The following is a 27002-nucleotide window of genomic DNA, read 5'->3' as shown; positions in this document are numbered from 1 at the left end:
TGAGTTCAACCCATTCTGTGAGATAGGGACATGAAAATTGGAAAATGTGATGTCTGTCAAAGGAAAAAAATATGTTTATAATTCTGGTGATTGGTTTAACCCTGGTGTTTGGATTGATAGTATAACATTAGAAATATAACTCTATTCACAGACATAGAATCGTGAAAGCACAAAATGCCTTTACACTTGGGCAAAATATTGTTTAGAATGGTCAAGTTAAAAGTATTGTCTGTTCCTTGATTAAAATGTGATTTATCAGCATGAAGACAATTGTGTGGTATTGTGAATACCTGTTGTTTCACTTGTTGTGGCCAACGTGGTTGCAGATGTGGTTACACTTGTCGATGGTTCTGTTGATGTGCTTTGTACTGATGTTGAAGATGATGATAAAAGAGTTGTTAGTGAAAGAAAGCAATGCTGCTGTTGATTGCAACATAAAGCACATCAAATCAGGAAGTTAATTTCAATGACATGACTTAAAACATGAACGTCATAAAAATAGTGTGCTGGTTTGATACTTAGTATGTTGGTGTCACTCTTCTCCATGTTAGGCATTACACAATTCATTTTAATGAGGTTGCTACAAAATGTTTTGTCAAATATAATGTTTACCATTTCAGAGAAGGTAAATGTCGCTGGTTTAATGTCATTATTGGCTTTTCAAAGCACCAACTTGGAAGAGGAGTGGTAACATTTTTTTTGATGAAAGAAAATATGGGCAACATTTATAATATTTTCCCTTCCATAATATTGGATTCCTAGATTGCAATGGATTATACCTGTTGATGCTGGTGATGTTGTTGCTATGGAAGTGATCACAGTTGTTGCTTCAGTTGAAGTGCTTCCTTCTGAGGTTCCAGAAGATGTCACATATTCTAAGATAGAATCATAGGAATATGAGGAAAACAGGGAAGAGCTCTTTTGGGAACCATCATAAATTGTACAAACTGATCAAATATGTCACTGAGTTGAACACAAACAGTTTGACTCGAGAAGTGTTCACGAGAATAATGATTCTGCAGTCATATAGATTGCATCTGAAGTCATGTGCGTGTTTATATTTTCCCACAGATATAGACTGCATGATATATGATGTGAGATATCAAGATTCACTAAGTTTTGAGCTTTTTTAAAATTTTGTCTAATATAATAATAGTTATGGTTATTTGTAGCGATAATATAAATATGGCTGGATTCGTAACTTTATTGTCTATTTTTGCATCAAATGTGGATCCAAGAAATGACTGTACATGTTGTGACAAAGTCAGGTCTGAAGTTTTTGAGTTCAACCCATTCTGTGAGATAGGGACATGAAAATTGGAAAATGTGATGTCTGTCAAAGGAAAAAAATATGTTTATAATTCTGGTGATTGGTTTAACCCTGGTGTTTGGATTGATAGTATAACATTAGAAATATAACTCTATTCACAGACATAGAATCGTGAAAGCACAAAATGCCTTTACACTTGGGCAAAATATTGTTTAGAATGGTCAAGTTAAAAGTATTGTCTGTTCCTTGATTAAAATGTGATTTATCAGCATGAAGACAATTGTGTGGTATTGTGAATACCTGTTGTTTCACTTGTTGTGGCCAACGTGGTTGCAGATGTGGTTACACTTGTCGATGGTTCTGTTGATGTGCTTTGTACTGATGTTGAAGATGATGATAAAAGAGTTGTTAGTGAAAGAAAGCAATGCTGCTGTTGATTGCAACATAAAGCACATCAAATCAGGAAGTTAATTTCAATGACATGACTTAAAACATGAACGTCATAAAAATAGTGTGCTGGTTTGATACTTAGTATGTTGGTGTCACTCTTCTCCATGTTAGGCATTACACAATTCATTTTAATGAGGTTGCTACAAAATGTTTTGTCAAATATAATGTTTACCATTTCAGAGAAGGTAAATGTCGCTGGTTTAATGTCATTATTGGCTTTTCAAAGCACCAACTTGGAAGAGGAGTGGTAACATTTTTTTTGATGAAAGAAAATATGGGCAACATTTATAATATTTTCCCTTCCATAATATTGGATTCCTAGATTGCAATGGATTATACCTGTTGATGCTGGTGATGTTGTTGCTATGGAAGTGATCACAGTTGTTGCTTCAGTTGAAGTGCTTCCTTCTGAGGTTCCAGAAGATGTCACATATTCTAAGATAGAATCATAGGAATATGAGGAAAACAGGGAAGAGCTCTTTTGGGAACCATCATAAATTGTACAAACTGATCAAATATGTCACTGAGTTGAACACAAACAGTTTGACTCGAGAAGTGTTCACGAGAATAATGATTCTGCAGTCATATAGATTGCATCTGAAGTCATGTGCGTGTTTATATTTTCCCACAGATATAGACTGCATGATATATGATGTGAGATATCAAGATTCACTAAGTTTTGAGCTTTTTTAAAATTTTGTCTAATATAATAATAGTTATGGTTATTTGTAGCGATAATATAAATATGGCTGGATTCGTAACTTTATTGTCTATTTTTGCATCAAATGTGGATCCAAGAAATGACTGTACATGTTGTGACAAAGTCAGGTCTGAAGTTTTTGAGTTCAACCCATTCTGTGAGATAGGGACATGAAAATTGGAAAATGTGATGTCTGTCAAAGGAAAAAAATATGTTTATAATTCTGGTGATTGGTTTAACCCTGGTGTTTGGATTGATAGTATAACATTAGAAATATAACTCTATTCACAGACATAGAATCGTGAAAGCACAAAATGCCTTTACACTTGGGAAAAATATGGTTGAGAATGGTCAAGTTAAAAGTATTGTCTGTTCCTTGATTAAAATGTGATTTATCAGCATGAAGACAATTGTGTGGTATTGTGAATACCTGTTGTTTCACTTGTTGTGGCCAACGTGGTTGCAGATGTGGTTACACTTGTCGATGGTTCTGTTGATGTGCTTTGTACTGATGTTGAAGATGATGATAAAAGAGTTGTTAGTGAAAGAAAGCAATGCTGCTGTTGATTGCAACATAAAGCACATCAAATCAGGAAGTTAATTTCAATGACATGACTTAAAACATGAACGTCATAAAAATAGTGTGCTGGTTTGATACTTAGTATGTTGGTGTCACTCTTCTCCATGTTAGGCATTACACAATTCATTTTAATGAGGTTGCTACAAAATGTTTTGTCAAATATAATGTTTACCATTTCAGAGAAGGTAAATGTCGCTGGTTTAATGTCATTATTGGCTTTTCAAAGCACCAACTTGGAAGAGGAGTGGTAACATTTTTTTTGATGAAAGAAAATATGGGCAACATTTATAATATTTTCCCTTCCATAATATTGGATTCCTAGATTGCAATGGATTATACCTGTTGATGCTGGTGATGTTGTTGCTATGGAAGTGATCACAGTTGTTGCTTCAGTTGAAGTGCTTCCTTCTGAGGTTCCAGAAGATGTCACATATTCTAAGATAGAATCATAGGAATATGAGGAAAACAGGGAAGAGCTCTTTTGGGAACCATCATAAATTGTACAAACTGATCAAATATGTCACTGAGTTGAACACAAACAGTTTGACTCGAGAAGTGTTCACGAGAATAATGATTCTGCAGTCATATAGATTGCATCTGAAGTCATGTGCGTGTTTATATTTTCCCACAGATATAGACTGCATGATATATGATGTGAGATATCAAGATTCACTAAGTTTTGAGCTTTTTTAAAATTTTGTCTAATATAATAATAGTTATGGTTATTTGTATAGAGAATATAAATATGGCTGGATTCGTAACTTTATTGTCTATTTTTGCATCAAATGTGGATCCAAGAAATGACTGTACATGTTGTGACAAAGTCAGGTCTGAAGTTTTTGAGTTCAACCCATTCTGTGAGATAGGGACATGAAAATTGGAAAATGTGATGTCTGTCAAAGGAAAAAAATATGTTTATAATTCTGGTGATTGGTTTAACCCTGGTGTTTGGATTGATAGTATAACATTAGAAATATAACTCTATTCACAGACATAGAATCGTGAAAGCACAAAATGCCTTTACACTTGGGCAAAATATGGTTGAGAATGGTCAAGTTAAAACTATTGTCTGTTCCTTGATTAAAATGTGATTTATCAGCATGAAGACAATTGTGTGGTATTGTGAATACCTGTTGTTTCACTTGTTGTGGCCAACGTGGTTGCAGATGTGGTTACACTTGTCGATGGTTCTGTTGATGTGCTTTGTACTGATGTTGAAGATGATGATAAAAGAGTTGTTAGTGAAAGAAAGCAATGCTGCTGTTGATTGCAACATAAAGCACATCAAATCAGGAAGTTAATTTCAATGACATGACTTAAAAGATGAACGTCATAAAAATAGTGTGCTGGTTTGATACTTAGTATGTTGGTGTCACTCTTCTCCATGTTAGGTATTACACAATTCATTTTAATGAGGTTGCGACAAAATGTTTTGTAAGATATAATGTTTACCATTTCAGAGAAGATAAATGTCGCTGGTTTAATGTCATTATTGGCTTTTCAAAGCACCAACTTGGAAGAGGAGTGGTAACATTTTTTTTGATGAAAGAAAATATTGCCAACATTTATAATTTTTTCCCTTCCATAATATTGGATTCCTAGATTGCAATGGATTATACCTGTTGATGCTGGTGATGTTGTTGCTATGGAAGTGATCACAGTTGTTGCTTCAGTTGAAGTGCTTCCTTCTGAGGTTCCAGAAGATGTCACATATTCTAAGATAGAATCATAGGAATATGAGGAAAACAGGGAAAAGCTCTTATGGGAACCATCATAAATTGTACAAACTGATCAAATATGTCACTGAGTTGAACTCAAACAGTTTGACTCGAGAAGTGTTCACTATAATAATGATTCTGCAGTCGTGTAGATTACATCTGAAGTCAATTGCGTGTTTATATTTTCCCACAGATATAGACTCCATGATATATGATGTGAGATATCAAGATTCACTAAGGTTTGAGCTTTTTTAAAATGTTGTCTTTTATAATATTAGTTCTGGCTATTTGTAGAGAGAATATAAATATGGCTGGATTCCTAACTTTATTGTCTATTTTTGCATCAAATGTGGATCCAAGAAATGACTGTACATGTTGTGACAAAGTCAGGTCTGAAGTTTTTGAGTTCAACCCATTCTGTGAGATAGGGACATGAAAATTGGAAAATGTGATGTCTGTCAAAGGAAAAAAATATGTTTATAATTCTGGTGATTGGTTTAACCCTGGTGTTTGGATTGATAGTATAACATTAGAAATATAACTCTATTCACAGACATAGAATCGTGAAAGCACAAAATGCCTTTACACTTGGGCAAAATATTGTTTAGAATGGTCAAGTTAAAAGTATTGTCTGTTCCTTGATTAAAATGTGATTTATCAGCATGAAGACAATTGTGTGGTATTGTGAATACCTGTTGTTTCACTTGTTGTGGCCAACGTGGTTGCAGATGTGGTTACACTTGTCGATGGTTCTGTTGATGTGCTTTGTACTGATGTTGAAGATGATGATAAAAGAGTTGTTAGTGAAAGAAAGCAATGCTGCTGTTGATTGCAACATAAAGCACATCAAATCAGGAAGTTAATTTCAATGACATGACTTAAAACATGAACGTCATAAAAATAGTGTGCTGGTTTGATACTTAGTATGTTGGTGTCACTCTTCTCCATGTTAGGCATTACACAATTCATTTTAATGAGGTTGCTACAAAATGTTTTGTCAAATATAATGTTTACCATTTCAGAGAAGGTAAATGTCGCTGGTTTAATGTCATTATTGGCTTTTCAAAGCACCAACTTGGAAGAGGAGTGGTAACATTTTTTTTGATGAAAGAAAATATGGGCAACATTTATAATATTTTCCCTTCCATAATATTGGATTCCTAGATTGCAATGGATTATACCTGTTGATGCTGGTGATGTTGTTGCTATGGAAGTGATCACAGTTGTTGCTTCAGTTGAAGTGCTTCCTTCTGAGGTTCCAGAAGATGTCACATATTCTAAGATAGAATCATAGGAATATGAGGAAAACAGGGAAGAGCTCTTTTGGGAACCATCATAAATTGTACAAACTGATCAAATATGTCACTGAGTTGAACACAAACAGTTTGACTCGAGAAGTGTTCACGAGAATAATGATTCTGCAGTCATATAGATTGCATCTGAAGTCATGTGCGTGTTTATATTTTCCCACAGATATAGACTGCATGATATATGATGTGAGATATCAAGATTCACTAAGTTTTGAGCTTTTTAAAAATTTTGTCTAATATAATAATAGTTATGGTTATTTGTAGCGATAATATAAATATGGCTGGATTCGTAACTTTATTGTCTATTTTTGCATCAAATGTGGATCCAAGAAATGACTGTACATGTTGTGACAAAGTCAGGTCTGAAGTTTTTGAGTTCAACCCATTCTGTGAGATAGGGACATGAAAATTGGAAAATGTGATGTCTGTCAAAGGAAAAAAATATGTTTATAATTCTGGTGATTGGTTTAACCCTGGTGTTTGGATTGATAGTATAACATTAGAAATATAACTCTATTCACAGACATAGAATCGTGAAAGCACAAAATGCCTTTACACTTGGGAAAAATATGGTTGAGAATGGTCAAGTTAAAAGTATTGTCTGTTCCTTGATTAAAATGTGATTTATCAGCATGAAGACAATTGTGTGGTATTGTGAATACCTGTTGTTTCACTTGTTGTGGCCAACGTGGTTGCAGATGTGGTTACACTTGTCGATGGTTCTGTTGATGTGCTTTGTACTGATGTTGAAGATGATGATAAAAGAGTTGTTAGTGAAAGAAAGCAATGCTGCTGTTGATTGCAACATAAAGCACATCAAATCAGGAAGTTAATTTCAATGACATGACTTAAAACATGAACGTCATAAAAATAGTGTGCTGGTTTGATACTTAGTATGTTGGTGTCACTCTTCTCCATGTTAGGCATTACACAATTCATTTTAATGAGGTTGCTACAAAATGTTTTGTCAAATATAATGTTTACCATTTCAGAGAAGGTAAATGTCGCTGGTTTAATGTCATTATTGGCTTTTCAAAGCACCAACTTGGAAGAGGAGTGGTAACATTTTTTTTGATGAAAGAAAATATGGGCAACATTTATAATATTTTCCCTTCCATAATATTGGATTCCTAGATTGCAATGGATTATACCTGTTGATGCTGGTGATGTTGTTGCTATGGAAGTGATCACAGTTGTTGCTTCAGTTGAAGTGCTTCCTTCTGAGGTTCCAGAAGATGTCACATATTCTAAGATAGAATCATAGGAATATGAGGAAAACAGGGAAGAGCTCTTTTGGGAACCATCATAAATTGTACAAACTGATCAAATATGTCACTGAGTTGAACACAAACAGTTTGACTCGAGAAGTGTTCACGAGAATAATGATTCTGCAGTCATATAGATTGCATCTGAAGTCATGTGCGTGTTTATATTTTCCCACAGATATAGACTGCATGATATATGATGTGAGATATCAAGATTCACTAAGTTTTGAGCTTTTTTAAAATTTTGTCTAATATAATAATAGTTATGGTTATTTGTATAGAGAATATAAATATGGCTGGATTCGTAACTTTATTGTCTATTTTTGCATCAAATGTGGATCCAAGAAATGACTGTACATGTTGTGACAAAGTCAGGTCTGAAGTTTTTGAGTTCAACCCATTCTGTGAGATAGGGACATGAAAATTGGAAAATGTGATGTCTGTCAAAGGAAAAAAATATGTTTATAATTCTGGTGATTGGTTTAACCCTGGTGTTTGGATTGATAGTATAACATTAGAAATATAACTCTATTCACAGACATAGAATCGTGAAAGCACAAAATGCCTTTACACTTGGGCAAAATATGGTTGAGAATGGTCAAGTTAAAACTATTGTCTGTTCCTTGATTAAAATGTGATTTATCAGCATGAAGACAATTGTGTGGTATTGTGAATACCTGTTGTTTCACTTGTTGTGGCCAACGTGGTTGCAGATGTGGTTACACTTGTCGATGGTTCTGTTGATGTGCTTTGTACTGATGTTGAAGATGATGATAAAAGAGTTGTTAGTGAAAGAAAGCAATGCTGCTGTTGATTGCAACATAAAGCACATCAAATCAGGAAGTTAATTTCAATGACATGACTTGAAACATGAACGTCATAAAAATAGTGTGCTGGTTTGATACTTAGTATGTTGGTGTCACTCTTCTCCATGTTAGGCATTACACAATTCATTTTAATGAGGTTGCTACAAAATGTTTTGTCAAATATAATGTTTACCATTTCAGAGAAGGTAAATGTCGCTGGTTTAATGTCATTATTGGCTTTTCAAAGCACCAACTTGGAAGAGGAGTGGTAACATTTTTTTTGATGAAAGAAAATATGGGCAACATTTATAATATTTTCCCTTCCATAATATTGGATTCCTAGATTGCAATGGATTATACCTGTTGATGCTGGTGATGTTGTTGCTATGGAAGTGATCACAGTTGTTGCTTCAGTTGAAGTGCTTCCTTCTGAGGTTCCAGAAGATGTCACATATTCTAAGATAGAATCATAGGAATATGAGGAAAACAGGGAAGAGCTCTTTTGGGAACCATCATAAATTGTACAAACTGATCAAATATGTCACTGAGTTGAACACAAACAGTTTGACTCGAGAAGTGTTCACGAGAATAATGATTCTGCAGTCATATAGATTGCATCTGAAGTCATGTGCGTGTTTATATTTTCCCACAGATATAGACTGCATGATATATGATGTGAGATATCAAGATTCACTAAGTTTTGAGCTTTTTAAAAATTTTGTCTAATATAATAATAGTTATGGTTATTTGTAGCGATAATATAAATATGGCTGGATTCGTAACTTTATTGTCTATTTTTGCATCAAATGTGGATCCAAGAAATGACTGTACATGTTGTGACAAAGTCAGGTCTGAAGTTTTTGAGTTCAACCCATTCTGTGAGATAGGGACATGAAAATTGGAAAATGTGATGTCTGTCAAAGGAAAAAAATATGTTTATAATTCTGGTGATTGGTTTAACCCTGGTGTTTGGATTGATAGTATAACATTAGAAATATAACTCTATTCACAGACATAGAATCGTGAAAGCACAAAATGCCTTTACACTTGGGAAAAATATGGTTGAGAATGGTCAAGTTAAAAGTATTGTCTGTTCCTTGATTAAAATGTGATTTATCAGCATGAAGACAATTGTGTGGTATTGTGAATACCTGTTGTTTCACTTGTTGTGGCCAACGTGGTTGCAGATGTGGTTACACTTGTCGATGGTTCTGTTGATGTGCTTTGTACTGATGTTGAAGATGATGATAAAAGAGTTGTTAGTGAAAGAAAGCAATGCTGCTGTTGATTGCAACATAAAGCACATCAAATCAGGAAGTTAATTTCAATGACATGACTTAAAACATGAACGTCATAAAAATAGTGTGCTGGTTTGATACTTAGTATGTTGGTGTCACTCTTCTCCATGTTAGGCATTACACAATTCATTTTAATGAGGTTGCTACAAAATGTTTTGTCAAATATAATGTTTACCATTTCAGAGAAGGTAAATGTCGCTGGTTTAATGTCATTATTGGCTTTTCAAAGCACCAACTTGGAAGAGGAGTGGTAACATTTTTTTTGATGAAAGAAAATATGGGCAACATTTATAATATTTTCCCTTCCATAATATTGGATTCCTAGATTGCAATGGATTATACCTGTTGATGCTGGTGATGTTGTTGCTATGGAAGTGATCACAGTTGTTGCTTCAGTTGAAGTGCTTCCTTCTGAGGTTCCAGAAGATGTCACATATTCTAAGATAGAATCATAGGAATATGAGGAAAACAGGGAAGAGCTCTTTTGGGAACCATCATAAATTGTACAAACTGATCAAATATGTCACTGAGTTGAACACAAACAGTTTGACTCGAGAAGTGTTCACGAGAATAATGATTCTGCAGTCATATAGATTGCATCTGAAGTCATGTGCGTGTTTATATTTTCCCACAGATATAGACTGCATGATATATGATGTGAGATATCAAGATTCACTAAGTTTTGAGCTTTTTTAAAATTTTGTCTAATATAATAATAGTTATGGTTATTTGTATAGAGAATATAAATATGGCTGGATTCGTAACTTTATTGTCTATTTTTGCATCAAATGTGGATCCAAGAAATGACTGTACATGTTGTGACAAAGTCAGGTCTGAAGTTTTTGAGTTCAACCCATTCTGTGAGATAGGGACATGAAAATTGGAAAATGTGATGTCTGTCAAAGGAAAAAAATATGTTTATAATTCTGGTGATTGGTTTAACCCTGGTGTTTGGATTGATAGTATAACATTAGAAATATAACTCTATTCACAGACATAGAATCGTGAAAGCACAAAATGCCTTTACACTTGGGCAAAATATGGTTGAGAATGGTCAAGTTAAAACTATTGTCTGTTCCTTGATTAAAATGTGATTTATCAGCATGAAGACAATTGTGTGGTATTGTGAATACCTGTTGTTTCACTTGTTGTGGCCAACGTGGTTGCAGATGTGGTTACACTTGTCGATGGTTCTGTTGATGTGCTTTGTACTGATGTTGAAGATGATGATAAAAGAGTTGTTAGTGAAAGAAAGCAATGCTGCTGTTGATTGCAACATAAAGCACATCAAATCAGGAAGTTAATTTCAATGACATGACTTAAAAGATGAACGTCATAAAAATAGTGTGCTGGTTTGATACTTAGTATGTTGGTGTCACTCTTCTCCATGTTAGGTATTACACAATTCATTTTAATGAGGTTGCGACAAAATGTTTTGTAAGATATAATGTTTACCATTTCAGAGAAGATAAATGTCGCTGGTTTAATGTCATTATTGGCTTTTCAAAGCACCAACTTGGAAGAGGAGTGGTAACATTTTTTTTGATGAAAGAAAATATTGCCAACATTTATAATTTTTTCCCTTCCATAATATTGGATTCCTAGATTGCAATGGATTATACCTGTTGATGCTGGTGATGTTGTTGCTATGGAAGTGATCACAGTTGTTGCTTCAGTTGAAGTGCTTCCTTCTGAGGTTCCAGAAGATGTCACATATTCTAAGATAGAATCATAGGAATATGAGGAAAACAGGGAAAAGCTCTTATGGGAACCATCATAAATTGTACAAACTGATCAAATATGTCACTGAGTTGAACTCAAACAGTTTGACTCGAGAAGTGTTCACTATAATAATGATTCTGCAGTCGTGTAGATTACATCTGAAGTCAATTGCGTGTTTATATTTTCCCACAGATATAGACTCCATGATATATGATGTGAGATATCAAGATTCACTAAGGTTTGAGCTTTTTTAAAATGTTGTCTTTTATAATATTAGTTCTGGCTATTTGTAGAGAGAATATAAATATGGCTGGATTCCTAACTTTATTGTCTATTTTTGCATCAAATGTGGATCCAAGAAATGACTGTACATGTTGTGACAAAGTCAGGTCTGAAGTTTTTGAGTTCAACCCATTCTGTGAGATAGGGACATGAAAATTGGAAAATGTGATGTCTGTCAAAGGAAAAAAATATGTTTATAATTCTGGTGATTGGTTTAACCCTGGTGTTTGGATTGATAGTATAACATTAGAAATATAACTCTATTCACAGACATAGAATCGTGAAAGCACAAAATGCCTTTACACTTGGGCAAAATATTGTTTAGAATGGTCAAGTTAAAAGTATTGTCTGTTCCTTGATTAAAATGTGATTTATCAGCATGAAGACAATTGTGTGGTATTGTGAATACCTGTTGTTTCACTTGTTGTGGCCAACGTGGTTGCAGATGTGGTTACACTTGTCGATGGTTCTGTTGATGTGCTTTGTACTGATGTTGAAGATGATGATAAAAGAGTTGTTAGTGAAAGAAAGCAATGCTGCTGTTGATTGCAACATAAAGCACATCAAATCAGGAAGTTAATTTCAATGACATGACTTAAAACATGAACGTCATAAAAATAGTGTGCTGGTTTGATACTTAGTATGTTGGTGTCACTCTTCTCCATGTTAGGCATTACACAATTCATTTTAATGAGGTTGCTACAAAATGTTTTGTCAAATATAATGTTTACCATTTCAGAGAAGGTAAATGTCGCTGGTTTAATGTCATTATTGGCTTTTCAAAGCACCAACTTGGAAGAGGAGTGGTAACATTTTTTTTGATGAAAGAAAATATGGGCAACATTTATAATATTTTCCCTTCCATAATATTGGATTCCTAGATTGCAATGGATTATACCTGTTGATGCTGGTGATGTTGTTGCTATGGAAGTGATCACAGTTGTTGCTTCAGTTGAAGTGCTTCCTTCTGAGGTTCCAGAAGATGTCACATATTCTAAGATAGAATCATAGGAATATGAGGAAAACAGGGAATAGCTTTTTTGGGAACCATCATAAATTGTACAAACTGATCAAATATGTCACTGAGTTGAACACAAACAGTTTGACTCGAGAAGTGTTCACGAGAATAATGATTCTGCAGTCATATAGATTGCATCTGAAGTCATGTGCGTGTTTATATTTTCCCACAGATATAGACTGCATGATATATGATGTGGGATATCAAGATTCACTAAGTTTTGAGCTTTTTTAAAATTTTGTCTAATATAATAATAGTTATGGTTATTTGTATAGAGAATATAAATATGGCTGGATTCGTAACTTTATTGTCTATTTTTGCATCAAATGTGGATCCAAGAAATGACTGTACATGTTGTGACAAAGTCAGGTCTGAAGTTTTTGAGTTCAACCCATTCTGTGAGATAGGGACATGAAAATTGGAAAATGTGATGTCTGTCAAAGGAAAAAAATATGTTTATAATTCTGGTGATTGGTTTAACCCTGGTGTTTGGATTGATAGTATAACATTAGAAATATAACTCTATTCACAGACATAGAATCGTGAAAGCACAAAATGCCTTTACACTTGGGCAAAATATGGTTGAGAATGGTCAAGTTAAAACTATTGTCTGTTCCTTGATTAAAATGTGATTTATCAGCATGAAGACAATTGTGTGGTATTGTGAATACCTGTTGTTTCACTTGTTGTGGCCAACGTGGTTGCAGATGTGGTTACACTTGTCGATGGTTCTGTTGATGTGCTTTGTACTGATGTTGAAGATGATGATAAAAGAGTTGTTAGTGAAAGAAAGCAATGCTGCTGTTGATTGCAACATAAAGCACATCAAATCAGGAAGTTAATTTCAATGACATGACTTAAAACATGAACGTCATAAAAATAGTGTGCTGGTTTGATACTTAGTATGTTGGTGTCACTCTTCTCCATGTTAGGCATTACACAATTCATTTTAATGAGGTTGCTACAAAATGTTTTGTCAAATATAATGTTTACCATTTCAGAGAAGGTAAATGTCGCTGGTTTAATGTCATTATTGGCTTTTCAAAGCACCAACTTGGAAGAGGAGTGGTAACATTTTTTTTGATGAAAGAAAATATGGGCAACATTTATAATATTTTCCCTTCCATAATATTGGATTCCTAGATTGCAATGGATTATACCTGTTGATGCTGGTGATGTTGTTGCTATGGAAGTGATCACAGTTGTTGCTTCAGTTGAAGTGCTTCCTTCTGAGGTTCCAGAAGATGTCACATATTCTAAGATAGAATCATAGGAATATGAGGAAAACAGGGAAGAGCTCTTTTGGGAACCATCATAAATTGTACAAACTGATCAAATATGTCACTGAGTTGAACACAGTTTGACTCGAGAAGTGTTCACGAGAATAATGATTCTGCAGTCATATAGATTGCATCTGAAGTCATGTGCGTGTTTATATTTTCCCACAGATATAGACTGCATGATATATGATGTGAGATATCAAGATTCACTAAGTTTTGAGCTTTTTAAAAATTTTGTCTAATATAATAATAGTTATGGTTATTTGTAGCGATAATATAAATATGGCTGGATTCATAACTTTATTGTCTATTTTTGCATCAAATGTGGATCCAAGAAATGACTGTACATGTTGTGACAAAGTCAGGTCTGAAGTTTTTGAGTTCAACCCATTCTGTGAGATAGGGACATGAAAATTGGAAAATGTGATGTCTGTCAAAGGAAAAAAATATGTTTATAATTCTGGTGATTGGTTTAACCCTGGTGTTTGGATTGATAGTATAACATTAGAAATATAACTCTATTCACAGACATAGAATCGTGAAAGCACAAAATGCCTTTACACTTGGGCAAAATATGGTTGAGAATGGTCAAGTTAAAAGTATTGTCTGTTCCTTGATTAAAATGTGATTTATCAGCATGAAGACAATTGTGTGGTATTGTGAATACCTGTTGTTTCACTTGTTGTGGCCAACGTGGTTGCAGATGTGGTTACACTTGTCGATGGTTCTGTTGATGTGCTTTGTACTGATGTTGAAGATGATGATAAAAGAGTTGTTAGTGAAAGAAAGCAATGCTGCTGTTGATTGCAACATAAAGCACATCAAATCAGGAAGTTAATTTCAATGACATGACTTAAAACATGAACGTCATAAAAATAGTGTGCTGGTTTGATACTTAGTATGTTGGTGTCACTCTTCTCCATGTTAGGCATTACACAATTCATTTTAATGAGGTTGCTACAAAATGTTTTGTCAAATATAATGTTTACCATTTCAGAGAAGGTAAATGTCGCTGGTTTAATGTCATTATTGGCTTTTCAAAGCACCAACTTGGAAGAGGAGTGGTAACATTTTTTTTGATGAAAGAAAATATGGGCAACATTTATAATATTTTCCCTTCCATAATATTGGATTCCTAGATTGCAATGGATTATACCTGTTGATGCTGGTGATGTTGTTGCTATGGAAGTGATCACAGTTGTTGCTTCAGTTGAAGTGCTTCCTTCTGAGGTTCCAGAAGATGTCACATATTCTAAGATAGAATCATAGGAATATGAGGAAAACAGGGAAGAGCTCTTTTGGGAACCATCATAAATTGTACAAACTGATCAAATATGTCACTGAGTTGAACACAAACAGTTTGACTCGAGAAGTGTTCACGAGAATAATGATTCTGCAGTCATATAGATTGCATCTGAAGTCATGTGCGTGTTTATATTTTCCCACAGATATAGACTGCATGATATATGATGTGAGATATCAAGATTCACTAAGTTTTGAGCTTTTTTAAAATTTTGTCTAATATAATAATAGTTATGGTTATTTGTAGCGATAATATAAATATGGCTGGATTCGTAACTTTATTGTCTATTTTTGCATCAAATGTGGATCCAAGAAATGACTGTACATGTTGTGACAAAGTCAGGTCTGAAGTTTTTGAGTTCAACCCATTCTGTGAGATAGGGACATGAAAATTGGAAAATGTGATGTCTGTCAAAGGAAAAAAATATGTTTATAATTCTGGTGATTGGTTTAACCCTGGTGTTTGGATTGATAGTATAACATTAGAAATATAACTCTATTCACAGACATAGAATCGTGAAAGCACAAAATGCCTTTACACTTGGGCAAAATATGGTTGAGAATGGTCAAGTTAAAACTATTGTCTGTTCCTTGATTAAAATGTGATTTATCAGCATGAAGACAATTGTGTGGTATTGTGAATACCTGTTGTTTCACTTGTTGTGGCCAACGTGGTTGCAGATGTGGTTACACTTGTCGATGGTTCTGTTGATGTGCTTTGTACTGATGTTGAAGATGATGATAAAAGAGTTGTTAGTGAAAGAAAGCAATGCTGCTGTTGATTGCAACATAAAGCACATCAAATCAGGAAGTTAATTTCAATGACATGACTTAAAAGATGAACGTCATAAAAATAGTGTGCTGGTTTGATACTTAGTATGTTGGTGTCACTCTTCTCCATGTTAGGTATTACACAATTCATTTTAATGAGGTTGCGCCAAAATGTTTTGTAAGATATAATGTTTACCATTTCAGAGAAGATAAATGTCGCTGGTTTAATGTCATTATTGGCTTTTCAAAGCACCAACTTGGAAGAGGAGTGGTAACATTTTTTTTGATGAAAGAAAATATTGGCAACATTTATAATTTTTTCCCTTCCATAATATTGGATTCCTAGATTGCAATGGATTATACCTGTTGATGCTGGTGATGTTGTTGCTATGGAAGTGATCACAGTTGTTGCTTCAGTTGAAGTGCTTCCTTCTGAGGTTCCAGAAGATGTCACATATTCTAAGATAGAATCATAGGAATATGAGGAAAACAGGGAAAAGCTCTTATGGGAACCATCATAAATTGTACAAACTGATCAAATATGTCACTGAGTTGAACTCAAACAGTTTGACTCGAGAAGTGTTCACTATAATAATGATTCTGCAGTCGTGTAGATTCATCTGAAGTCATGTGCGTGTTTATATTTTCCCACAGATATAGACTCCATGATATATGATGTGAGATATCAAGATTCACTAAGGTTTGAGCTTTTTTAAAATGTTGTCTTTTATAATATTAGTTCTGGCTATTTGTAGAGAGAATATAAATATGGCTGGATTCCTAACTTTATTGTCTATTTTTGCATCAAATGTGGATCCAAGAAATGACTGTACATGTTGTGACAAAGTCAGGTCTGAAGTTTTTGAGTTCAACCCATTCTGTGAGATAGGGACATGAAAATTGGAAAATGTGATGTCTGTCAAAGGAAAAAAATATGTTTATAATTCTGGTGATTGGTTTAACCCTGGTGTTTGGATTGATAGTATAACATTAGAAATATAACTCTATTCACAGACATAGAATCGTGAAAGCACAAAATGCCTTTACACTTGGGCAAAATATTGTTTAGAATGGTCAAGTTAAAACTATTGTCTGTTCCTTGATTAAAATGTGATTTATCAGCATGAAGACAATTGTGTGGTATTGTGAATACCTGTTGTTTCACTTGTTGTGGCCAACGTGGTTGCAGATGTGGTTACACTTGTCGATGGTTCTGTTGATGTGCTTTGTACTGATGTTGAAGATGATGATAAAAGAGTTGTTAGTGAAAGAAAGCAATGCTGCTGTTGATTGCAACATAAAGCACATCAAATCAGGAAGTTAATTTCAATGACATGACTTAAAACATGAACGTCATAAAAATAGTGTGCTGGTTTGATACTTAGTATGTTGGTGTCACTCTTCTCCATGTTAGGCATTACACAATTCATTTTAATGAGGTTGCTACAAAATGTTTTGTCAAATATAATGTTTACCATTTCAGAGAAGGTAAATGTCGCTGGTTTAATGTCATTATTGGCTTTTCAAAGCACCAACTTGGAAGAGGAGTGGTAACATTTTTTTTGATGAAAGAAAATATGGGCAACATTTATAATATTTTCCCTTCCATAATATTGGATTCCTAGATTGCAATGGATTATACCTGTTGATGCTGGTGATGTTGTTGCTATGGAAGTGATCACAGTTGTTGCTTCAGTTGAAGTGCTTCCTTCTGAGGTTCCAGAAGATGTCACATATTCTAAGATAGAATCATAGGAATATGAGGAAAACAGGGAAGAGCTCTTTTGGGAACCATCATAAATTGTACAAACTGATCAAATATGTCACTGAGTTGAACACAAACAGTTTGACTCGAGAAGTGTTCACGAGAATAATGATTCTGCAGTCATATAGATTGCATCTGAAGTCATGTGCGTGTTTATATTTTCCCACAGATATAGACTGCATGATATATGATGTGAGATATCAAGATTCACTAAGTTTTGAGCTTTTTTAAAATTTTGTCTAATATAATAATAGTTATGGTTATTTGTAGCGATAATATAAATATGGCTGGATTCGTAACTTTATTGTCTATTTTTGCATCAAATGTGGATCCAAGAAATGACTGTACATGTTGTGACAAAGTCAGGTCTGAAGTTTTTGAGTTCAACCCATTCTGTGAGATAGGGACATGAAAATTGGAAAATGTGATGTCTGTCAAAGGAAAAAAATATGTTTATAATTCTGGTGATTGGTTTAACCCTGGTGTTTGGATTGATAGTATAACATTAGAAATATAACTCTATTCACAGACATAGAATCGTGAAAGCACAAAATGCCTTTACACTTGGGCAAAATATGGTTGAGAATGGTCAAGTTAAAACTATTGTCTGTTCCTTGATTAAAATGTGATTTATCAGCATGAAGACAATTGTGTGGTATTGTGAATACCTGTTGTTTCACTTGTTGTGGCCAACGTGGTTGCAGATGTGGTTACACTTGTCGATGGTTCTGTTGATGTGCTTTGTACTGATGTTGAAGATGATGATAAAAGAGTTGTTAGTGAAAGAAAGCAATGCTGCTGTTGATTGCAACATAAAGCACATCAAATCAGGAAGTTAATTTCAATGACATGACTTAAAACATGAACGTCATAAAAATAGTGTGCTGGTTTGATACTTAGTATGTTGGTGTCACTCTTCTCCATGTTAGGCATTACACAATTCATTTTAATGAGGTTGCTACAAAATGTTTTGTCAAATATAATGTTTACCATTTCAGAGAAGGTAAATGTCGCTGGTTTAATGTCATTATTGGCTTTTCAAAGCACCAACTTGGAAGAGGAGTGGTAACATTTTTTTTGATGAAAGAAAATATGGGCAACATTTATAATATTTTCCCTTCCATAATATTGGATTCCTAGATTGCAATGGATTATACCTGTTGATGCTGGTGATGTTGTTGCTATGGAAGTGATCACAGTTGTTGCTTCAGTTGAAGTGCTTCCTTCTGAGGTTCCAGAAGATGTCACATATTCTAAGATAGAATCATAGGAATATGAGGAAAACAGGGAAGAGCTCTTTTGGGAACCATCATAAATTGTACAAACTGATCAAATATGTCACTGAGTTGAACACAAACAGTTTGACTCGAGAAGTGTTCACGAGAATAATGATTCTGCAGTCATATAGATTGCATCTGAAGTCATGTGCGTGTTTATATTTTCCCACAGATATAGACTGCATGATATATGATGTGAGATATCAAGATTCACTAAGTTTTGAGCTTTTTTAAAATTTTGTCTAATATAATAATAGTTATGGTTATTTGTATAGAGAATATAAATATGGCTGGATTCGTAACTTTATTGTCTATTTTTGCATCAAATGTGGATCCAAGAAATGACTGTACATGTTGTGACAAAGTCAGGTCTGAAGTTTCTGAGTTCAACCAATTCTGTGAGATAGGGACATGAAAATTGGAAAATGTGATGTCTGTCAAAGGAAAAAAATATGTTTATAATTCTGGTGATTGGTTTAACCCTGGTGTTTGGATTGATAGTATAACATTAGAAATATAACTCTATTCACAGACATAGAATCGTGAAAGCACAAAATGCCTTTACACTTGGGAAAAATATGGTTGAGAATGGTCAAGTTAAAACTATTGTCTGTTCCTTGATTAAAATGTGATTTATCAGCATGAAGACAATTGTGTGGTATTGTGAATACCTGTTGTTTCACTTGTTGTGGCCAACGTGGTTGCAGATGTGGTTACACTTGTCGATGGTTCTGTTGATGTGCTTTGTACTGATGTTGAAGATGATGATAAAAGAGTTGTTAGTGAAAGAAAGCAATGCTGCTGTTGATTGCAACATAAAGCACATCAAATCAGGAAGTTAATTTCAATGACATGACTTAAAACATGAACGTCATAAAAATAGTGTGCTGGTTTGATACTTAGTATGTTGGTGTCACTCTTCTCCATGTTAGGTATTACACAATTCATTTTAATGACGTTGCGACAAAATGTTTTGTAAGATATAATGTTTACCATTTCAGAGAAGATAAATGTCGCTGGTTTAATGTCATTATTGGCTTTTCAAAGCACCAACTTGGAAGAGGAGTGGTAACATTTTTTTTGATGAAAGAAAATATTGGCAACATTTATAATTTTTTCCCTTCCATAATATTGGATTCCTAGATTGCAATGGATTATACCTGTTGATGCTGGTGATGTTGTTGCTATGGAAGTGATCACAGTTGTTGCTTCAGTTGAAGTGCTTCCTTCTGAGGTTCCAGAAGATGTCACATATTCTAAGATAGAATCATAGGAATATGAGGAAAACAGGGAAAAGCTCTTTTGGGAACCATCATAAATTGTACAAACTGATCAAATATGTCACTGAGTTGAACTCAAACAGTTTGACTCGAGAAGTGTTCACTATAATAATGATTCTGCAGTCGTGTAGATTGCATCTGAAGTCATGTGCGTGTTTATATTTTCCCACAGATATAGACTCCATGATATATGATGTGAGATATCAAGATTCACTAAGGTTTGAGCTTTTTTAAAATGTTGTCTTTTATAATATTAGTTCTGGCTATTTGTAGAGAGAATATAAATATGGCTGGATTCCTAACTTTATTGTCTATTTTTGCATCAAATGTGGATCCAAGAAATGACTGTACATGTTGTGACAAAGTCAGGTCTGAAGTTTTTGAGTTCAACCCATTCTGTGAGATAGGGACATGAAAATTGGAAAATGTGATGTCTGTCAAAGGAAAAAAATATGTTTATAATTCTGGTGATTGGTTTAACCCTGGTGTCTGGATTGATAGTATAACATTAGAAATATAACTCTATTCACAGACATAGAATCGTGAAAGCACAAAATGCCTTTACACTTGGGCAAAATATTGTTTAGAATGGTCAAGTTAAAAGTATTGTCTGTTCCTTGATTAAAATGTGATTTATCAGCATGAAGACAATTGTGTGGTATTGTGAATACCTGTTGTTTCACTTGTTGTGGCCAACGTGGTTGCAGATGTGGTTACACTTGTCGATGGTTCTGTTGATGTGCTTTGTACTGATGTTGAAGATGATGATAAAAGAGTTGTTAGTGAAAGAAAGCAATGCTGCTGTTGATTGCAACATAAAGCACATCAAATCAGGAAGTTAATTTCAATGACATGACTTGAAACATGAACGTCATAAAAATAGTGTGCTGGTTTGATACTTAGTATGTTGGTGTCACTCTTCTCCATGTTAGGCATTACACAATTCATTTTAATGAGGTTGCTACAAAATGTTTTGTCAAATATAATGTTTACCATTTCAGAGAAGGTAAATGTCGCTGGTTTAATGTCATTATTGGCTTTTCAAAGCACCAACTTGGAAGAGGAGTGGTAACATTTTTTTTGATGAAAGAAAATATGGGCAACATTTATAATATTTTCCCTTCCATAATATTGGATTCCTAGATTGCAATGGATTATACCTGTTGATGCTGGTGATGTTGTTGCTATGGAAGTGATCACAGTTGTTGCTTCAGTTGAAGTGCTTCCTTCTGAGGTTCCAGAAGATGTCACATATTCTAAGATAGAATCATAGGAATATGAGGAAAACAGGGAAGAGCTCTTTTGGGAACCATCATAAATTGTACAAACTGATCAAATATGTCACTGAGTTGAACACAAACAGTTTGACTCGAGAAGTGTTCACGAGAATAATGATTCTGCAGTCATATAGATTGCATCTGAAGTCATGTGCGTGTTTATATTTTCCCACAGATATAGACTGCATGATATATGATGTGAGATATCAAGATTCACTAAGTTTTGAGCTTTTTTAAAATTTTGTCTAATATAATAATAGTTATGGTTATTTGTAGCGATAATATAAATATGGCTGGATTCGTAACTTTATTGTCTATTTTTGCATCAAATGTGGATCCAAGAAATGACTGTACATGTTGTGACAAAGTCAGGTCTGAAGTTTTTGAGTTCAACCCATTCTGTGAGATAGGGACATGAAAATTGGAAAATGTGATGTCTGTCAAAGGAAAAAAATATGTTTATAATTCTGGTGATTGGTTTAACCCTGGTGTTTGGATTGATAGTATAACATTAGAAATATAACTCTATTCACAGACATAGAATCGTGAAAGCACAAAATGCCTTTACACTTGGGCAAAATATGGTTGAGAATGGTCAAGTTAAAACTATTGTCTGTTCCTTGATTAAAATGTGATTTATCAGCATGAAGACAATTGTGTGGTATTGTGAATACCTGTTGTTTCACTTGTTGTGGCCAACGTGGTTGCAGATGTGGTTACACTTGTCGATGGTTCTGTTGATGTGCTTTGTACTGATGTTGAAGATGATGATAAAAGAGTTGTTAGTGAAAGAAAGCAATGCTGCTGTTGATTGCAACATAAAGCACATCAAATCAGGAAGTTAATTTCAATGACATGACTTAAAACATGAACGTCATAAAAATAGTGTGCTGGTTTGATACTTAGTATGTTGGTGTCACTCTTCTCCATGTTAGGCATTACACAATTCATTTTAATGAGGTTGCTACAAAATGTTTTGTCAAATATAATGTTTACCATTTCAGAGAAGGTAAATGTCGCTGGTTTAATGTCATTATTGGCTTTTCAAAGCACCAACTTGGAAGAGGAGTGGTAACATTTTTTTTGATGAAAGAAAATATGGGCAACATTTATAATATTTTCCCTTCCATAATATTGGATTCCTAGATTGCAATGGATTATACCTGTTGATGCTGGTGATGTTGTTGCTATGGAAGTGATCACAGTTGTTGCTTCAGTTGAAGTGCTTCCTTCTGAGGTTCCAGAAGATGTCACATATTCTAAGATAGAATCATAGGAATATGAGGAAAACAGGGAAGAGCTCTTTTGGGAACCATCATAAATTGTACAAACTGATCAAATATGTCACTGAGTTGAACACAAACAGTTTGACTCGAGAAGTGTTCACGAGAATAATGATTCTGCAGTCATATAGATTGCATCTGAAGTCATGTGCGTGTTTATATTTTCCCACAGATATACACTGCATGATATATGATGTGAGATATCAAGATTCACTAAGTTTTGAGCTTTTTAAAAATTTTGTCTAATATAATAATAGTTATGGTTATTTGTAGCGATAATATAAATATGGCTGGATTCGTAACTTTATTGTCTATTTTTGCATCAAATGTGGATCCAAGAAATGACTGTACATGTTGTGACAAAGTCAGGTCTGAAGTTTTTGAGTTCAACCCATTCTGTGAGATAGGGACATGAAAATTGGAAAATGTGATGTCTGTCAAAGGAAAAAAATATGTTTATAATTCTGGTGATTGGTTTAACCCTGGTGTTTGGATTGATAGTATAACATTAGAAATATAACTCTATTCACAGACATAGAATCGTGAAAGCACAAAATGCCTTTACACTTGGGCAAAATATGGTTGAGAATGGTCAAGTTAAAACTATTGTCTGTTCCTTGATTAAAATGTGATTTATCAGCATGAAGACAATTGTGTGGTATTGTGAATACCTGTTGTTTCACTTGTTGTGGCCAACGTGGTTGCAGATGTGGTTACACTTGTCGATGGTTCTGTTGATGTGCTTTGTACTGATGTTGAAGATGATGATAAAAGAGTTGTTAGTGAAAGAAAGCAATGCTGCTGTTGATTGCAACATAAAGCACATCAAATCAGGAAGTTAATTTCAATGACATGACTTAAAACATGAACGTCATAAAAATAGTGTGCTGGTTTGATACTTAGTATGTTGGTGTCACTCTTCTCCATGTTAGGCATTACACAATTCATTTTAATGAGGTTGCTACAAAATGTTTTGTCAAATATAATGTTTACCATTTCAGAGAAGGTAAATGTCGCTGGTTTAATGTCATTATTGGCTTTTCAAAGCACCAACTTGGAAGAGGAGTGGTAACATTTTTTTTGATGAAAGAAAATATGGGCAACATTTATAATATTTTCCCTTCCATAATATTGGATTCCTAGATTGCAATGGATTATACCTGTTGATGCTGGTGATGTTGTTGCTATGGAAGTGATCACAGTTGTTGCTTCAGTTGAAGTGCTTCCTTCTGAGGTTCCAGAAGATGTCACATATTCTAAGATAGAATCATAGGAATATGAGGAAAACAGGGAAGAGCTCTTTTGGGAACCATCATAAATTGTACAAACTGATCAAATATGTCACTGAGTTGAACACAAACAGTTTGACTCGAGAAGTGTTCACGAGAATAATGATTCTGCAGTCATATAGATTGCATCTGAAGTCATGTGCGTGTTTATATTTTCCCACAGATATAGACTGCATGATATATGATGTGAGATATCAAGATTCACTAAGTTTTGAGCTTTTTAAAAATTTTGTCTAATATAATAATAGTTATGGTTATTTGTAGCGATAATATAAATATGGCTGGATTCGTAACTTTATTGTCTATTTTTGCATCAAATGTGGATCCAAGAAATGACTGTACATGTTGTGACAAAGTCAGGTCTGAAGTTTTTGAGTTCAACCCATTCTGTGAGATAGGGACATGAAAATTGGAAAATGTGATGTCTGTCAAAGGAAAAAAATATGTTTATAATTCTGGTGATTGGTTTAACCCTGGTGTTTGGATTGATAGTATAACATTAGAAATATAACTCTATTCACAGACATAGAATCGTGAAAGCACAAAATGCCTTTACACTTGGGCAAAATATGGTTGAGAATGGTCAAGTTAAAACTATTGTCTGTTCCTTGATTAAAATGTGATTTATCAGCATGAAGACAATTGTGTGGTATTGTGAATACCTGTTGTTTCACTTGTTGTGGCCAACGTGGTTGCAGATGTGGTTACACTTGTCGATGGTTCTGTTGATGTGCTTTGTACTGATGTTGAAGATGATGATAAAAGAGTTGTTAGTGAAAGAAAGCAATGCTGCTGTTGATTGCAACATAAAGCACATCAAATCAGGAAGTTAATTTCAATGACATGACTTAAAACATGAACGTCATAAAAATAGTGTGCTGGTTTGATACTTAGTATGTTGGTGTCACTCTTCTCCATGTTAGGCATTACACAATTCATTTTAATGAGGTTGCTACAAAATGTTTTGTCAAATATAATGTTTACCATTTCAGAGAAGGTAAATGTCGCTGGTTTAATGTCATTATTGGCTTTTCAAAGCACCAACTTGGAAGAGGAGTGGTAACATTTTTTTTGATGAAAGAAAATATGGGCAACATTTATAATATTTTCCCTTCCATAATATTGGATTCCTAGATTGCAATGGATTATACCTGTTGATGCTGGTGATGTTGTTGCTATGGAAGTGATCACAGTTGTTGCTTCAGTTGAAGTGCTTCCTTCTGAGGTTCCAGAAGATGTCACATATTCTAAGATAGAATCATAGGAATATGAGGAAAACAGAGAAGAGCTCTTTTGGGAACCATCATAAATTGTACAAACTGATCAAATATGTCACTGAGTTGAACACAAACAGTTTGACTCGAGAAGTGTTCACTATAATAATGATTCTGCAGTCATATAGATTGCATCTGAAGTCATGTGCGTGTTTATATTTTCCCACAGATATAGACTGCATGATATATGATGTGAGATATCAAGATTCACTAAGTTTTGAGCTTTTTTAAAATTTTGTCTAATATAATAATAGTTATGGTTATTTGTATAGAGAATATAAATATGGCTGGATTCGTAACTTTATTGTCTATTTTTGCATCAAATGTGGATCCAAGAAATGACTGTACATGTTGTGACAAAGTCAGGTCTGAAGTTTTTGAGTTCAACCCATTCTGTGAGATAGGGACATGAAAATTGGAAAATGTGATGTCTGTCAAAGGAAAAAAATATGTTTATAATTCTGGTGATTGGTTTAACCCTGGTGTTTGGATTGATAGTATAACATTAGAAATATAACTCTATTCACAGACATAGAATCGTGAAAGCACAAAATGCCTTTACACTTGGGAAAAATATGGTTGAGAATGGTCAAGTTAAAACTATTGTCTGTTCCTTGATTAAAATGTGATTTATCAGCATGAAGACAATTGTGTGGTATTGTGAATACCTGTTGTTTCACTTGTTGTGGCCAACGTGGTTGCAGATGTGGTTACACTTGTCGATGGTTCTGTTGATGTGCTTTGTACTGATGTTGAAGATGATGATAAAAGAGTTGTTAGTGAAAGAAAGCAATGCTGCTGTTGATTGCAACATAAAGCACATCAAATCAGGAAGTTAATTTCAATGACATGACTTAAAAGATGAACGTCATAAAAATAGTGTGCTGGTTTGATACTTAGTATGTTGGTGTCACTCTTCTCCATGTTAGGTATTACACAATTCATTTTAATGAGGTTGCGACAAAATGTTTTGTAAGATATAATGTTTACCATTTCAGAGAAGATAAATGTCGCTGGTTTAATGTCATTATTGGCTTTTCAAAGCACCAACTTGGAAGAGGAGTGGTAACATTTTTTTTGATGAAAGAAAATATTGGCAACATTTATAATTTTTTCCCTTCCATAATATTGGATTCCTAGATTGCAATGGATTATACCTGTTGATGCTGGTGATGTTGTTGCTATGGAAGTGATCACAGTTGTTGCTTCAGTTGAAGTGCTTCCTTCTGAGGTTCCAGAAGATGTCACATATTCTAAGATAGAATCATAGGAATATGAGGAAAACAGGGAAAAGCTCTTATGGGAACCATCATAAATTGTACAAACTGATCAAATATGTCACTGAGTTGAACTCAAACAGTTTGACTCGAGAAGTGTTCACTATAATAATGATTCTGCAGTCGTGTAGATTGCATCCGAAGTCATGTGCGTGTTTATATTTTCCCACAGATATAGACTCCATGATATATGATGTGAGATATCAAGATTCACTAAGGTTTGAGCTTTTTTAAAATGTTGTCTTTTATAATATTAGTTCTGGCTATTTGTAGAGAGAATATAAATATGGCTGGATTCCTAACTTTATTGTCTATTTTTGCATCAAATGTGGATCCAAGAAATGACTGTACATGTTGTGACAAAGTCAGGTCTGAAGTTTTTGAGTTCAACCCATTCTGTGAGATAGGGACATGAAAATTGGAAAATGTGATGTCTGTCAAAGGAAAAAAATATGTTTATAATTCTGGTGATTGGTTTAACCCTGGTGTTTGGATTGATAGTATAACA

At 34.1% G+C, this 27002-nt stretch overlaps 1 protein-coding gene across 1 annotated transcript in view; it reads right to left on the bottom strand.

Moving 5' to 3' along the window:
* The window catches only part of LOC137375051 (pneumococcal serine-rich repeat protein-like), an 85021-nt gene that overhangs the window by 41080 nt on the left and 16939 nt on the right, over positions 1 to 27002 (bottom strand). Inside the window, exons 26-67 of the mRNA XM_068041677.1 lie at positions 26375 to 26470; positions 25886 to 25963; positions 25095 to 25190; positions 24606 to 24683; positions 23815 to 23910; positions 23326 to 23403; positions 22535 to 22630; positions 22046 to 22123; positions 21255 to 21350; positions 20766 to 20843; positions 19975 to 20070; positions 19486 to 19563; positions 18695 to 18790; positions 18206 to 18283; positions 17415 to 17510; positions 16926 to 17003; positions 16136 to 16231; positions 15647 to 15724; positions 14856 to 14951; positions 14367 to 14444; positions 13580 to 13675; positions 13091 to 13168; positions 12300 to 12395; positions 11811 to 11888; positions 11020 to 11115; positions 10531 to 10608; positions 9740 to 9835; positions 9251 to 9328; positions 8460 to 8555; positions 7971 to 8048; positions 7180 to 7275; positions 6691 to 6768; positions 5900 to 5995; positions 5411 to 5488; positions 4620 to 4715; positions 4131 to 4208; positions 3340 to 3435; positions 2851 to 2928; positions 2060 to 2155; positions 1571 to 1648; positions 780 to 875; positions 291 to 368 (exon numbers count right to left, since the gene is read on the bottom strand). Of these exons, the coding sequence (XP_067897778.1) occupies positions 291 to 368; positions 780 to 875; positions 1571 to 1648; positions 2060 to 2155; positions 2851 to 2928; positions 3340 to 3435; positions 4131 to 4208; positions 4620 to 4715; positions 5411 to 5488; positions 5900 to 5995; positions 6691 to 6768; positions 7180 to 7275; positions 7971 to 8048; positions 8460 to 8555; positions 9251 to 9328; positions 9740 to 9835; positions 10531 to 10608; positions 11020 to 11115; positions 11811 to 11888; positions 12300 to 12395; positions 13091 to 13168; positions 13580 to 13675; positions 14367 to 14444; positions 14856 to 14951; positions 15647 to 15724; positions 16136 to 16231; positions 16926 to 17003; positions 17415 to 17510; positions 18206 to 18283; positions 18695 to 18790; positions 19486 to 19563; positions 19975 to 20070; positions 20766 to 20843; positions 21255 to 21350; positions 22046 to 22123; positions 22535 to 22630; positions 23326 to 23403; positions 23815 to 23910; positions 24606 to 24683; positions 25095 to 25190; positions 25886 to 25963; positions 26375 to 26470 (3654 nt within the window). The remainder of the gene's footprint in view (positions 1 to 290; positions 369 to 779; positions 876 to 1570; positions 1649 to 2059; positions 2156 to 2850; positions 2929 to 3339; positions 3436 to 4130; positions 4209 to 4619; positions 4716 to 5410; positions 5489 to 5899; positions 5996 to 6690; positions 6769 to 7179; positions 7276 to 7970; positions 8049 to 8459; positions 8556 to 9250; positions 9329 to 9739; positions 9836 to 10530; positions 10609 to 11019; positions 11116 to 11810; positions 11889 to 12299; positions 12396 to 13090; positions 13169 to 13579; positions 13676 to 14366; positions 14445 to 14855; positions 14952 to 15646; positions 15725 to 16135; positions 16232 to 16925; positions 17004 to 17414; positions 17511 to 18205; positions 18284 to 18694; positions 18791 to 19485; positions 19564 to 19974; positions 20071 to 20765; positions 20844 to 21254; positions 21351 to 22045; positions 22124 to 22534; positions 22631 to 23325; positions 23404 to 23814; positions 23911 to 24605; positions 24684 to 25094; positions 25191 to 25885; positions 25964 to 26374; positions 26471 to 27002) is intronic.

Source organism: Heterodontus francisci, chromosome 11 (genome assembly GCF_036365525.1).
Source record: "Heterodontus francisci isolate sHetFra1 chromosome 11, sHetFra1.hap1, whole genome shotgun sequence".
Taxonomy (NCBI): Eukaryota; Metazoa; Chordata; class Chondrichthyes; order Heterodontiformes; family Heterodontidae; genus Heterodontus; species Heterodontus francisci.
This window is presented reverse-complemented; position numbering and strand designations above follow the sequence as displayed.